Source organism: Peromyscus maniculatus, chromosome 1, assembly GCF_049852395.1.
Source record: "Peromyscus maniculatus bairdii isolate BWxNUB_F1_BW_parent chromosome 1, HU_Pman_BW_mat_3.1, whole genome shotgun sequence".
Taxonomy (NCBI): Eukaryota; Metazoa; Chordata; class Mammalia; order Rodentia; family Cricetidae; genus Peromyscus; species Peromyscus maniculatus.
The window spans coordinates 118,129,203-118,142,433 of record NC_134852.1 but is presented as its reverse complement, the minus strand read 5'-3'; the positions used below and the strand labels follow the sequence as shown (position 1 = coordinate 118,142,433).

The 13,231-nt window shown below is 34.9% G+C and overlaps 1 protein-coding gene across 1 annotated transcript; it reads left to right on the top strand.

Moving 5' to 3' along the window:
* Window positions 1-11,791: 11,791 nt before the first annotated feature.
* On the top strand, window positions 11,792-12,737 carry LOC102924379 (olfactory receptor 5P6). The gene has a single exon (XM_006991777.3). The coding sequence runs from the start codon at window positions 11,793-11,795 to the stop codon at window positions 12,735-12,737; it is 945 nt and encodes a 314-aa protein (XP_006991839.1). The 5' UTR covers window position 11,792.
* The last annotated feature ends 494 nt before the right edge of the window (window positions 12,738-13,231 follow it).

Sequence of the window (13,231 nt, the reverse complement as noted above, 5' to 3'; positions counted from 1 at the left end):
ACTCTATTTCTTTTTCCTGTGCAACTGTACAAGCTAAGGCTTCAAAGACAGCCTGAATAATACTGGAGTACACCTCTTCTAATTTCTGATTTCAGTGGAAATATTTTGAGTCTTTCCCCACTTAGTATAATGTTGGCTATGGCTTTGTCCTATGCAACCTTTATTGTATTGGTATATATTCCTTTGATCCCTAGTTTCTTTAGGACTTTTATAAGGAAGTGAAACTGAAGTTTGTCATAGGCCTTTTCTTCAGCTAATAGTACACTTATGTGATTTCTTTTGTCCATGAGTCCATTCATGTGATGTGTTGGTTATTGATTTGCCTGTCAAACCATCCATGTATATCTCAAATTGGTTCACTTGGTCATTGTGAATGATCTTTCTTATATATAGTTGTAGTTGGTTTTTATTTTTTTTAACTTTATGTTCCTTTTGGTGGCCCACCACCCAGCTCCCAAATAAATCACACGAAGGCTTACTCTTTCTTATGAATGCCTGGCTTTAACTTAGCATATTTCTGGCCAGATTTTCTTAACTTAAATGGTCCCATCTATCTTTTGCCTCTGGGCTTTTATCTTTCTCTATTCTATATACCTTTCTTTACTTCTTACTCTGTGAGTTGCTGTGCAGCTGGGTGGCTGGCCTCTGCTGTCCTTCTCCTTTTCTTGCTCCTTGATCGTTTCTCCCTAAATTTCTCCTCCTATTTATTCTGTTTGCCTGCCAGCCCCACCTATCCTTTCCCCTGCCTACATAATGCCTGTTCAGCTCTTTTTTAGACCAATCAGGTGTTTTAGACAGGCAAAGTAACACAGCTTCACAGAGTTAAACAAATGCAGCATAAAAGAATGCAACACATCTTTGTGTCATCAAACAAATATTCCACAGCATAAACAAATGTAATACATCTTTAATATTCCACAACATGTAGTTGAATTGGATTTGTAAGGGTTTTATTGATTGATGTTTTGCCCACCTTCATCAGGGAGATTATTCTGTTAGTTTCTTTCTGTTTGTGTCTTTTTCTAATTTTGTTATGAATATAACATTGACTTCTCAAAGTGAATTTGGCAGAGTACATTTGGAAGTTTGAGGAGCACTAGTGTCAGTTATTTTTTCAATGGTCTAATAGGATTCATGTTTGAATCTATACGGACCTTGGTTTTTTCAGTTGAGTGGTGTGTGTGTGTGTGTGTGTGTGTGTGTGTGTGTGTGTGTGTGTGTGTGTGTGTGTGTTGTATTCCTGTGAGTGCATAGGTGCACATGCCCATGTGCATAAATGGAAGACTGAAGATGACATGGGATTTTTCTTCTACTGATGTGCTCATTGATTGCTTTGAAGCAAAGTCTGTAACTGAACTGGAAGTTCACTACGTCAGCTAGCAAAGTTCACTATTTCAGTTTGGCAATTTCAGAATCTGTCTGTCTCTATGCCCCAATGCTAGGGTTACAGACATGCACAGCCTTGCCTAACATTACATGTGGGCATTACAGACTCAAACTTGGATACTTATGCTTTGCAGAACAAGTGTGCTCCCCATCTGAGCCATGTCCTCAGATCTTTTTATTAATGCTGTTTCATTGTTCTTCATAGATATATTTCCAAATTGTTCATATTGGCTTAATTCAGTAGGTAATATAGCATCTAGAGTTTTTAATCTAATACGATATTAAGTTTTCAAATTATTCCCTAATTATTATCTGGATATCCTTCATGTCTGTAGTTATGTATCTCGTTTTATCTCTAATTTCATTCTTATTTTTAGTTAGATTGGCTAAGGTTTTGTCCATGTTTTTTATGTTTTTAAGAATCAACTATTTTATTTAATCATTCTTTATATTGTTTTAATTTCCATTTCATTACATTTTACTCTATCTTTATTATTTATATCTGTGTAGTGACTTTTGCTTTCACTTTTCTTGTATTTATACCACCCTTGAATGTCCCCATTCCCTTCACTAATTTCTTGACCTTAGCCTTTATCAGATATTCCAATTGAAAAACACATCTAAAGATTAAAATCTAGCATCCACTCTGTTCTATGTATTTACTTGTGAATAATTTCACTTTTAACAGATTAATATTTCATTTTGAAAGTGTACCTCATTTCCATCATTTTCTCATTATTTGATGGACATCTAGGCTGTTTTCATTTTCTAAAGATTGTAAATAAAGTAGCATTAAACTAGATGAACAAGTATCTCTGGGATAGGACATAGAGTCTTCTGAGCATATGCGTAGGGGTGAAGATATAGCTAGATCATGTGATAGATCTATTTCTAGCTTTGTGAGGAACCTCCACACTGATTTCAATAGTGGCTGAACCAGTTTGCATTCCCATCAGCAATGAGTAAGTGTTCCCCTTTCCTTATATCCATGGCAACATTTGTGGTCATTTATTTCAATCTTTGCCATTGTAACTATAGTAAGATGAAATCTCAAAGTAATTTTGGTTTTTATTTCCCAATGGCTAAGTATGTTGTATACTATTAAAATTATTTATCATTCATTTGTATTTCATCTTTTGAGAACTCTCTATTTAGTTCCATGCCCTATTTTTTAATTGTGTTGTCTATATTCTTGATGTTCAGTGATCATTGTATATTCTAGTTACTAAGCCTCTGTCAAATGTACAGCTGGTAAAGTTTTTTCCATTCTATAGCCTGTTTCTACACAGAAATGGTATATTTTGCTGTAAAGAATCCACCAGTAGACAGTACCACTCTTAACAGATAATCATTTTACATTAGTGCATCCAATTTCACAAAACAAACAGTACTGGATATTTGGGCACAAATTAACCTTTACAGAATAATAGTGGATGACTTCAATATTCCATTCTTACTAACAGACAGATTATCCCAACAAAATTTAAGTAGAGAAGCATTTGATTTAATGCTTTAATTTGACTTTAGATCAAAAGAACCTAACAGGCATCTACAGAACTTTCCCTCCAGACACTGTATAATACACATTCTTTTCAGCAGCCCATTGAATTTTCTCTATAATACAATCAATAGGACAAAAATCAAATTATTCAAGTGTAGGAAACTTGAAATAACTTCTTGTATTCTGTCTGTCCATAACCGAATACAGCTAGAAATCAACCACAGAATGTGCATTAAGTCATGGAGGTTTAACAACACATTTTTGAATTATGTGACTGAACACATTTTGAATTATGAACACATTTTGAACACATTTTGAATTATGTGACTGAAGACATCAAGAAGAAAATTTAGAATTTTCTAGAACTGAATTGAAATAAAACCAAAATCTAACAAAATCTATGGAATACAATAAGAGGAGTTCTAAGAGGCAAACTGATAACTACTTAAGTTTAAAAACCAGCAATATCAAGTGAGTCTTACAGTTTTGTTGATCTCTTAAAGTTTCATGATATTCATTTATAAAATGGAATAAACATTTTGTTTATATTTATTCCTTTAGTTAGATTTATTTCAGGGGATTTTTGAGGCCATTGTAAATAATTTTTCCCTTAAATCCTTTTATTTTTATAAAGAAAGCTATGTTTACCCATTTGTATAAAGAAGGATACTGATTTTGTGTGTTAATGTCAATTTCGCACACTGCTACTTTCCCAAATTTGTTTATCAGTTATAGGAATTTCTAGTGGAGTCATTAGGGCCTTTAATACATAGAATCACATCAAAGAGGGATAGTTAGATTTTTTTTCCTCCCTATTTGTATCTCCTTTTTCTTTTTCAATTGTTTTACTCTGGATAAGACTTGAAGCACTATATTAACCAGAAGAGGAGAGAATGGACATTCTTGTCTTGTGCCTGGTTTTAGTGTAAATGATTTGAGTTTTCTCTATTTAACATGATGTTAGTTGTAGGCTCACAGTGTATTTTCTTTATTTTGTTGAGATGTGCTCCCTGTAACCTTAGATTCTCTGGTGTTATCTGCCATTCTGATGGTATTAATGGATTTTTTTTGAACCTCTCAAAACAGTTACTGACTTAATATGGCAAAAGAGTGGTCTTACATATTGAAACTGCTGAATTTATCCCTGATTAGTCAAAATTAACTTTGTTATTTATTCGGTTACAAGAAATAATCAGGAATAGGAGTCATCACTTATATAGAACTCACATCCAATCCCATACTTGTCTGCCAGGCCCTCTAGCACAAGATAATGATGAGATTGATAAACTATTGATAGGAAATATGCTGGAAGCCTCATAATTTCATTTAAAAAACATGTCAATAGTAAGGGTTTAAAAAAGGATTTTCCCATAACCTGGCAACAAGTTAAGGAAGTTATAAGTAAATGTCCTACTTATTCTTTATATATTCAAACTCCACTACCAGGAGGATATAACCCAAAAGGTACTCAGAGGAATGAAATCTGGTAGATGAATGTGTTACATCTTATAGAATTTTGAAAACTGAAATATGTACACCACATCATTGATACTTATTCAGGATATCAATGGACAACTGCTCTGAGTTACAAAAAGGCTGATTCTGTAATCACGCATTTGCTAGAAGTTATGGCCATTATGGGTATACCTGTACAAATTAAAACTGACAATGCTCCAGCATACGTCTCTGGTAAAATGAAACAGTTTTTTTGCTTATTACAATATAAAGCATGTTACAGGTATACCACACAATCCTATAGGCCAAGCAGTCATAGAAAGATCAAATCAAACTCCAAAGGTTATGCTAAATAAACAGAAAGAGGTAAAAAAAATCCCCAGAAATATATTATATAATGCTTTATTAACTTTGAATTTTCTCAATGATAATGAGAAAGGAACAACAGCTACAGGGATACATTGGATAATAGAAAAATTACAGAATTAAATCAGCCTATATACTATAAAGATGTGCTGACCTCAGAATGGAAACCAGGATATGTATTATGTTGGGTGCAAGGTTTTGCTTTTGTTTCTACAAGAGAAGACGAGCTATGAATACCATCAAAATTGACAAAGGTTTAATTTGAACAAGAGAGACCTCTTAATTAGAAGAGGTGATAGTTCATCAACCAGCAAGACCATTCAATTTAAATTAACTTATACAATTAACTAATGTTTTTCATTTGGTCAGATAAAACTTGCCAAAACCCCCAAAAGTTAGGGTTAAGGAAGGGTTTTGTTTTTGTCTTTCAGGAGAATGAAATCTAAGGAATCTGAAGAACACTGGACAAATGAGACATCTGAAGAAAAAGGACAAATCATCCAAAAAAAATGTCCCATGAAAAAGATTTTCTGTAGTGAAACATGACAATGCCTAACAGCAACATAGAACTCTCCAAAAAGGATGATGGGACCCCACAATGATGATTCCATCAGGACAATGATAATAACACTAAGCTGACAAACTCCACCCAAAGATCGGTTTTGGACTACAAACTGATGAGAACGATTTTGAGATGGCTAAGATGATCCAGATTCATAGACTACTTGGGCAAGGACTTGAGACAAGCCCTGCACTTTCCCATTATACAGATACCGGACAAATGATATAGCTAACTCTCCCAGGACTTGAAAATTAACCCACAAATTTTCTTTTCAGAATTTCATAAATATGCCTTCACCCCAAGACAGTAGGAAGTAATTTTAAGAACATGATGCCCACATTCCCAATAGGTGAGGTGGGTGGTTCCTGGTTATTCAATGGGTTATGGATAGTTGTCATTGTTTAGGATGGTTGTTTACAAGTTGTTAGTTGATAATGATAAGGAGAAAAGCTAAACAAAGGGGATTAGATTCTAGGTTCTTGTTTTAAAAAAAAAGAAAAGAAAAAGAAAAAAGAGGATATGGATATAAGATAAAAGGTAGATTACTGAATCTACTCTGAAAAGAAAAAAAGAGGATATAGATATGATAAGACAAAAGGTAGATTATTGAATCTACTCTGAAAAGGAAAAAAGATATAGAAATGATGGATAAAGGATAGATTATTGAATCTACTCTGAAAAGAGAAAATGGGGGATATGGATAGGATAAGATTGAAAAGTAGATTATTGAATCTACTTTTAAAAGGCAACTACTAGTTTTAAATAGTTTACATGGGGTTGGATTTTTGTATATTGAATACAAATTATTTATATTGACACAAATTTGAAATTGATTTTGTTAGAAAATACTGCACATATATTTCTAATCTTGTTCAAGGTATTGTACCTATACAGTTCATTTAACAATGTAATGCAAATTAATAGTCCTTGAAAGTTATTATTACCAACTAATCAAGATATAAAAAATGCAAGTTAGTATTTAGTCACCTATTACAATTGAACTTGTAGTCATATTAGGTATGTTTTCAAAGTCAAACAGAGATATATTTTAGATATACAGGTCATCTTCAAACACTTCAGAGATCTACAGAATATGGTATTTAAGATGTTTTAATAACATAGATTCTTTTTTATGACTATGAGACGTGTCCGCTCCTGGAAGCACCAATATACTTCAGAGAAGATGATGGGCATTGAAGAAACTCCATACAGAATTTATTTTCATTGTGGCAAGTTAGCCACTGGGCAATAAAGTGGCCTTACCTCAACTGCTGACCATAAGCTGTGCAAAATGGACAAGCAGGACACAAAAGAAAGGACTGCTGAACCATGCCAAGACAAGGTAGAAAGGCCCTTTAGAAAATCCTGCTTCACAGATGAGTGCATCAGATATGCCTGGCCTGTAGGCCAAAGACGGATGCCCCAACGTTACATAGAAATCTTGGGTAACTGTCTAGGCAGCCAGCTGTTTCTGTCATTTCTCACATTTTTTTGGAAGTCGCTTGTTTGCACTTCCTGCTTACTTACGCAATATTATTTCCTTCTCAGGTCTCTGATGGAGTTGAAGATTAGATAGCTATAGTTATGGTTTTCCTTGTTAAAATTCAGAAAAGAAAGTCACTAAAGAGGTGTAAAGTGTATAAGTTTGAAAGACATCAAAAGATATTTTTGGTTGGTTAGGATAAACATGAATTAGGTACAACACTTGGGACTCACAAAAATGGATAGATAATGGAGTATTTTCTCTGAATTTGTCAAATGTTAACAGACTAGACATTGTTAATGTAATTCTTGACTATATGTTGTATATACTTGTTGTACTTATTGTATATAGTTTTTCTTATATTAGTTATAACCTTCTTTTATTATTTTAAAGGGGGATTACTTATAACCTTCTTTTATTATGTGGTGATATATTGTATATTATATACCCTAATAAAGCTTGCCTGAAGATCAGAGGATAAAGCCAGCCACTAGATTAGACAGAGGCCAGACAGTGGTGGACACATCCTTAATCCTATCATTTGGGAGGCAGAGATCAGTCTGAATCTCTGTGAGTTCAAGATCACACTGGAAATAGAGCCAGGCAGTGGTGGCACACACCTTTAAGCCCAGTACTGGGAAGCACACATGCCTTTAATCCCAGGAAATGACACCTAGGCAGTGAAAGATATATAAGGCGTGAGGAAACAGGAACTCATTCTTGAGTGAGGATTTCATAGGGATAAGAGCTAGTGGCTGGCTGTTCTGCTTCTCTCATCTTTCAGCTTTCACCCTGATATCTGGCTCCAGGTTTTTTAATTATAAGACCATCTAAGATTTGAACAACACTCTGGTACTTTTATTATGAAAAGAAGTTGGAGGCTTTTTTTTACATTTTATTTTATTTTTCCATTTTTCTTTATTAAGAAATTTTCTACTCACTCTACATACCACCCATAGATCCCACCTCCTCCCCCCAAATCCAAGTGAATCAAAGTCCTCAACATAAATCCAGTTACACTGAACTTGATAGAAGAGAAAGTAAGAAGTAGTCTTGAACGCATTGGCACAGGAGACCACTTCCTAAATATAGCACCAGTAGCACAGACACTGAGAGCAATAATTAATAAATGGGACCTCCTGAAACTGAGAAGCTTTTGTAAAGCAAAGGACACAGTCAATAAGACAAAATGGCAGTCTACAGAATGAGAAAAGAAGTTGGAGTTTATCAAAGGTTTATTCTATATCTAATGTGTGGTTTCTATCCTTTAGCTTATTTATGCAAAAGGCTACATTTATTGATTTACATATGTTGAAATGTCCCTACATATCAATGATTATCCAATTGACCAAGGTGGATAATCTATTTAATATGTTCTTAAGTTTGATTTGCAAGTGGGTTTTTTTTTTGAGAATTTTTGTATCTGTGTTCATCAGAGATACTGGTCCATAATTTTCTCTTTTTGTTAGGTCTTTACTTGAGTTGGTTATCAGGATAAAATTGGCTCCATAAAAAGAATTTGGGAATATTTCTTCATTTTCTCCTTTATAAAATAAGAAAAAAATAACAGCATTATCTCAAATAATTTGATGGTGCATATTAAAGCCTTGGTAAAACAAGAACAAGCCAAACCAAAATTGGTATATGAAAGATAATCGAGATCAAGTGAGGAATTAATGAAATGGAAATTAAAAAGCAATAAAAAGAACTAATGAAACAAAGAATTAGTTCTTCAAAAGGATAAACAAAATAGATTTTTATCAAAGTAACCAAAATAGGGTGAGAAAATTCAACTTAATAAAATTAGAGAAGAAAAGAGAGACATTATAATGGATAGCAATGAAATTCAGAAACTAGAAGGAAGAACCTTAAAAACTTACATTCCCTTTAATCCCAGCACTCAGGAGGCAGAGACAGGTGGATCTCTGTGAGTTCGAGGCCAGCCTGGTCTACAGAGTGAGATCCAGGATAGGCACCAAAGCTACACAGAGAAACCCTGTCTCCGGGAAAAAAACAAAAAACTTACATTTCATTTAACTGGAAAATCAAAAAGGAATGGATTGATTTCTAGGTGACTATGATATATAAAATGTAAAATAAGATACATTAACAATTATGCAAAGAGCAACAAAATTTGTAGTCAATAGGTTGCCGGACCATTGTTTGTGTTCCTTATGTGAGACAGTCAATTACCTGGAATTAGTTGGTGGAAATAAAATGAGTAAATTTAAAGTGATTTATTAATTAACTGTCATGTACAAAGGCATCCCTAACATAGGAAAATCAATTAAGACAGTGATTACAATGAAGAAATGGAGTGAAGTGTATACAGTTTAAAGGAATTTAGGGACCAAGATCAAGTGGGCTGTCCCTGGCAAATACCTAAGCAGTCAGTCGGCTTCCTAAGTAATGGCCAATGATGGTAGGTGTGGTCAATTTTAAAGATCTGGGCCTAAAAACTGGAGTGGGGAGAACAGAAGCAATGTTGGAACTTCAGGTCATTCCTGGGGCATTTAAATCCTGGCGACAGTAATAGTTCAGTTTCTGTACTGTACATGTAAATTCACAGTCACTGTGCAAGCTCAAGCCAGACAAAATCCCAGTATGGACAGGGAAGACTGATGTGGATTCCTGCCTCTTGCTGAAGTCTATTGGAAATTGTTAGCTGCTGAGAGGAGAGCCAATTTTCTTTAAGAATCTATACACAGATAGATTCCCACACAAGCATAATTTTATGGGAAACATAAATTGGCTTGAAGGATTTTTTAAAAATGGGCATATAGGAGGAGGGTGTTGCCTTGTGCAGCCTTGGTGCAGTGGGGAGGGGCTTTTTCCTGCCTCATCTGAATGTACCAGGCTCTGCTGACTCCCCATGGGAGGCCTTGACTCGGAGGAGGTAGGAATGGGAGATGGGTTGGGGGTAAAGCTGGGGGGTGGGAAGAGGAAAGTGGGGGGATATGTGGTTGGTATGTAAAAAGAATAGAAAATTTCTTAATAAAATAAAAAAGGAAGAAGGTGTTGATATGGGAGGAGTTGGGGTGAATATGATCAAAATATATAAAATTCTCAAAAAAATAATAAAAATAATTATTTTTAAAAGTTAAAAATAGCAAATAAAAGAAAGCCAATGTTATCCTTTTGTATATGCAGCTGAGTACTCATTAATCTGAAATACTAATATACACATAAAACTATTAGTGTGCCAGATAATTATTATATTCTTATAATTAACAAATGAAAGTGCACTTGTACTTACACAAAAATAAGAATGAGAATTGATGGGATCCTTGAAGATTATTTGCATTTGTGTGAAACAAACTAGTCAATAGTCACTAGAGAATGTGATAATAATCCCTGGTGTGTTCCAAGTCACATTTGACTCTCTAAATTCATCAGAGAGATCTTCTAATGAAAACAACAATAAAAGACAGCTTAGACATGTATAATCATAACTTCGGGTTTCTGTCTGCAATCTGAACTGATTCTCATTTTTTTGAGGTAAGATTTAGGCTTTTGTGAATAAATCTGGTTTATGAATTTCGCTTTGCTGTTTGACAACATGTATATGTACTCTCCAAAATTGTGTCCACAAACTGTCATTTAGAAATAGAGTAGACATAATCAAGCAGTCAGCATCTTTGACTGAGTTAAATTAAGTTTTCTTGAAATTAACTAGAATTAAATTATTATTTAAATAGGCATAACTCAGTTTACCAATAGTCCTCATTTATATGACTATACTTCCAGGATTCTACACAGGTTTAACCACATCTAAACTTAGCACTCAAACATAATGTTAAAAAAAATTTAGTCTTTGAAATGATTTGAGAGCCCTATACCAAAATATCTTCTGGAAAGACTTACTTTGTGTATTATTGAATCCCCCTACATTGTAAACACTAGACACTTTGGATAAAAGGCAAAAATCTTGGGAGGTGAGTCAACCTGGCCCCCAGCTACATGAACCTTAGTCCACTTTTTAATTATCTAGTACCAAAATGTATTCACTAGCATACTATGCTGAAACTCATATTAAGTCAACATGCTGCAATTAGAGAATATTGTTATGTTAGGAAAAGATTTTATGCAGATAAACAACATCAACAGTACTGTTCTAAATATTCCTGTAATTTTGCATAATGATTAGATTGATATTTCAAATGGGCAAATAAAATAATAACTTAATTATTATTTAGAATGGTAACTTTATAAAAAGACTTAATTTCAAATTTCTTTCTGTTTCTTCATTGTCCTTTCGATAAGATTGTAGAGTTTTGTTGATTTTCTTAAATATTTTGACAGATATTGGGAAACTATGTAAATAACTAGGGACCTTTTTATACATTGGCCATTAGTACTGAAAATTTAATCTATTTTCTTTCTGTTTACAAGATATCCAACTCCATTGTAACTACTAATTAATTTCACATGAGGAATAGTTACAACAAAAAGAATAAACTAAATTCACCCTGGAGATTCATATTCTGATTTCATTACTACATAGACAATCTTAGGTAAGTTACTGGACATTTTCCCACTTAGCTTCCTCATCAATAAATTGGTAATAACAAAAGTACTTAAATAATTTCATGGATATTTGAATAGACTCAGATGCAAAATGGTAATTCTGTGCCCATCATCTAGTAAGCATGGCATAAATGTTAGCTGCTACTCAAGCTCCAGTGTCCCATCCTAGACACACACATTTTTGCTATACCAAGATAGTTAGATATGCTCAAAAGCTTCATATTTTAATCCTTGCATTATTTAAAAGCATATTTATAAAAAAAATTCACAGTGCTTGAAGCATGTCTCCTATTGTTTCAGCTAAAGTTTTTAAACTATAGAGATACATTACACATAAACATATAAACATTGGGACACAATTCTTAGTACAAAATGAAATTATAAGTTTCAGTTTTAATAATGTATTTGTTTATAAAACTTCCATCTATGAACTAATGAGAATGGTTTATTTATATATCCCTTCCTGTAATGTCTCCATCACAGCCTGGATCTGGCAGCAGCTACACTGTCCCATGGCTTTCCTAGAAGATGGGAACCACACTGCAGTGACAGAGTTCATTTTATTGGGCTTAACAGATGACCCAGTCCTTAGAGTTGTCCTCTTCATCATCATCCTGTGCATCTACTTGGTGACCTTGTCTGGGAACCTCAGCACCATCCTCCTCATCAGAGTCTCTTCCCAGCTTCATCACCCCATGTACTTTTTTCTGAGCCACTTGGCTTTTGCTGACATAGGCTACTCATCTTCTGTCACACCCAACATGCTTGTCAACTTCCTGGTGGAGAGAAATACCATCTCCTACTTTGGATGTGCCATCCAGCTTGGTTCAGTTGTCTTCTTTGGATCATCTGAGTGCTTCATTCTGGCTGCCATGGCGTATGATCGCTTCATGGCAATCTGCAACCCACTGCTTTATTCAACCAAAATGTCCACAAAAGTCTGTGTCCAGTTGCTCCTAGTTGCTTACATAGGTGGTTTTCTTAACACTTGGTCTTTTACTGCATGTTTCTATTCACTAGTCTTCTGTGGATCCAATGGAGTCAATCACTTTTTCTGTGATTTTGCTCCATTGGTAGAACTGTCCTGTTCTGATGTCAGTGTCTCTGCAGTTGTTCCCTCATTCACAGCTGGCTCCATCATTGTGGTGACAGTGTTTGTCATAGCTATTTCCTACATCTACATCCTCATCACCATCCTGAAGATGCGCTCCACTGAGGGCCGCCACAAGGCCTTCTCCACCTGCACCTCCCACCTCACTGCAGTCACTCTGTTCTATGGCACCATCACATTCATCTATGTGATGCCCAAGTCCAGCTACTCCACAGATCAAAACAAGGTGGTGTCTGTGTTCTACATGGTGGTGATCCCCATGTTGAACCCCCTCATCTACAGCCTCAGGAATAACGAGATTAAGGGTGCTGTGAAGAGACAGATAAGCAGGAAAATATTTTCTTAGAGACATCTGTTATTCTTTTTTTGTTTTGTTTTTGTTGTTGTTGTTGTTGTTGTTGTTGTTGTTTCGAGACAGGGTTTCTCTGTGTAGCTTTGCGCCTTTTCCTGGAACTCACTTGGTAGTCCAGGCTGGCCTCGAACTCACAGAGATCCGCCTGCCTCTGCCTCCCGAGTGCTGGGATTAAAGGCGTGCACCACCACCGCCTGGCAACATCTGTTATTCTTTGGGATGTAATAATACACACAAACTCTAAGATTAAATCTTTTTTCTTTTGAAGCCTTAAATATGCCAACATTCTTCACTGCCTCAAGACTGCTTCACATGGAGTAACTCTGCCTGCAGTGTGCTTTTCTCTTCCCCTTAAGAAATATCAAGTCACAGAAATTAACACATCCATCATCTCACTTCTTTTTGTGTTAGAAATATTTGCAACCTACTCCTCAAGCAAATTTATAGCATACAATAAAATATGATTATCTTTTGCTGTTCAATAGGTA

Bases quoted from the DNA above. Each gene is read 5' to 3' on its own strand.
- LOC102924379 (XM_006991777.3), top strand. From the start codon at position 11,793: ATGGCTTTCCTAGAAGATGGGAACCACACTGCAGTGACAGAGTTCATT.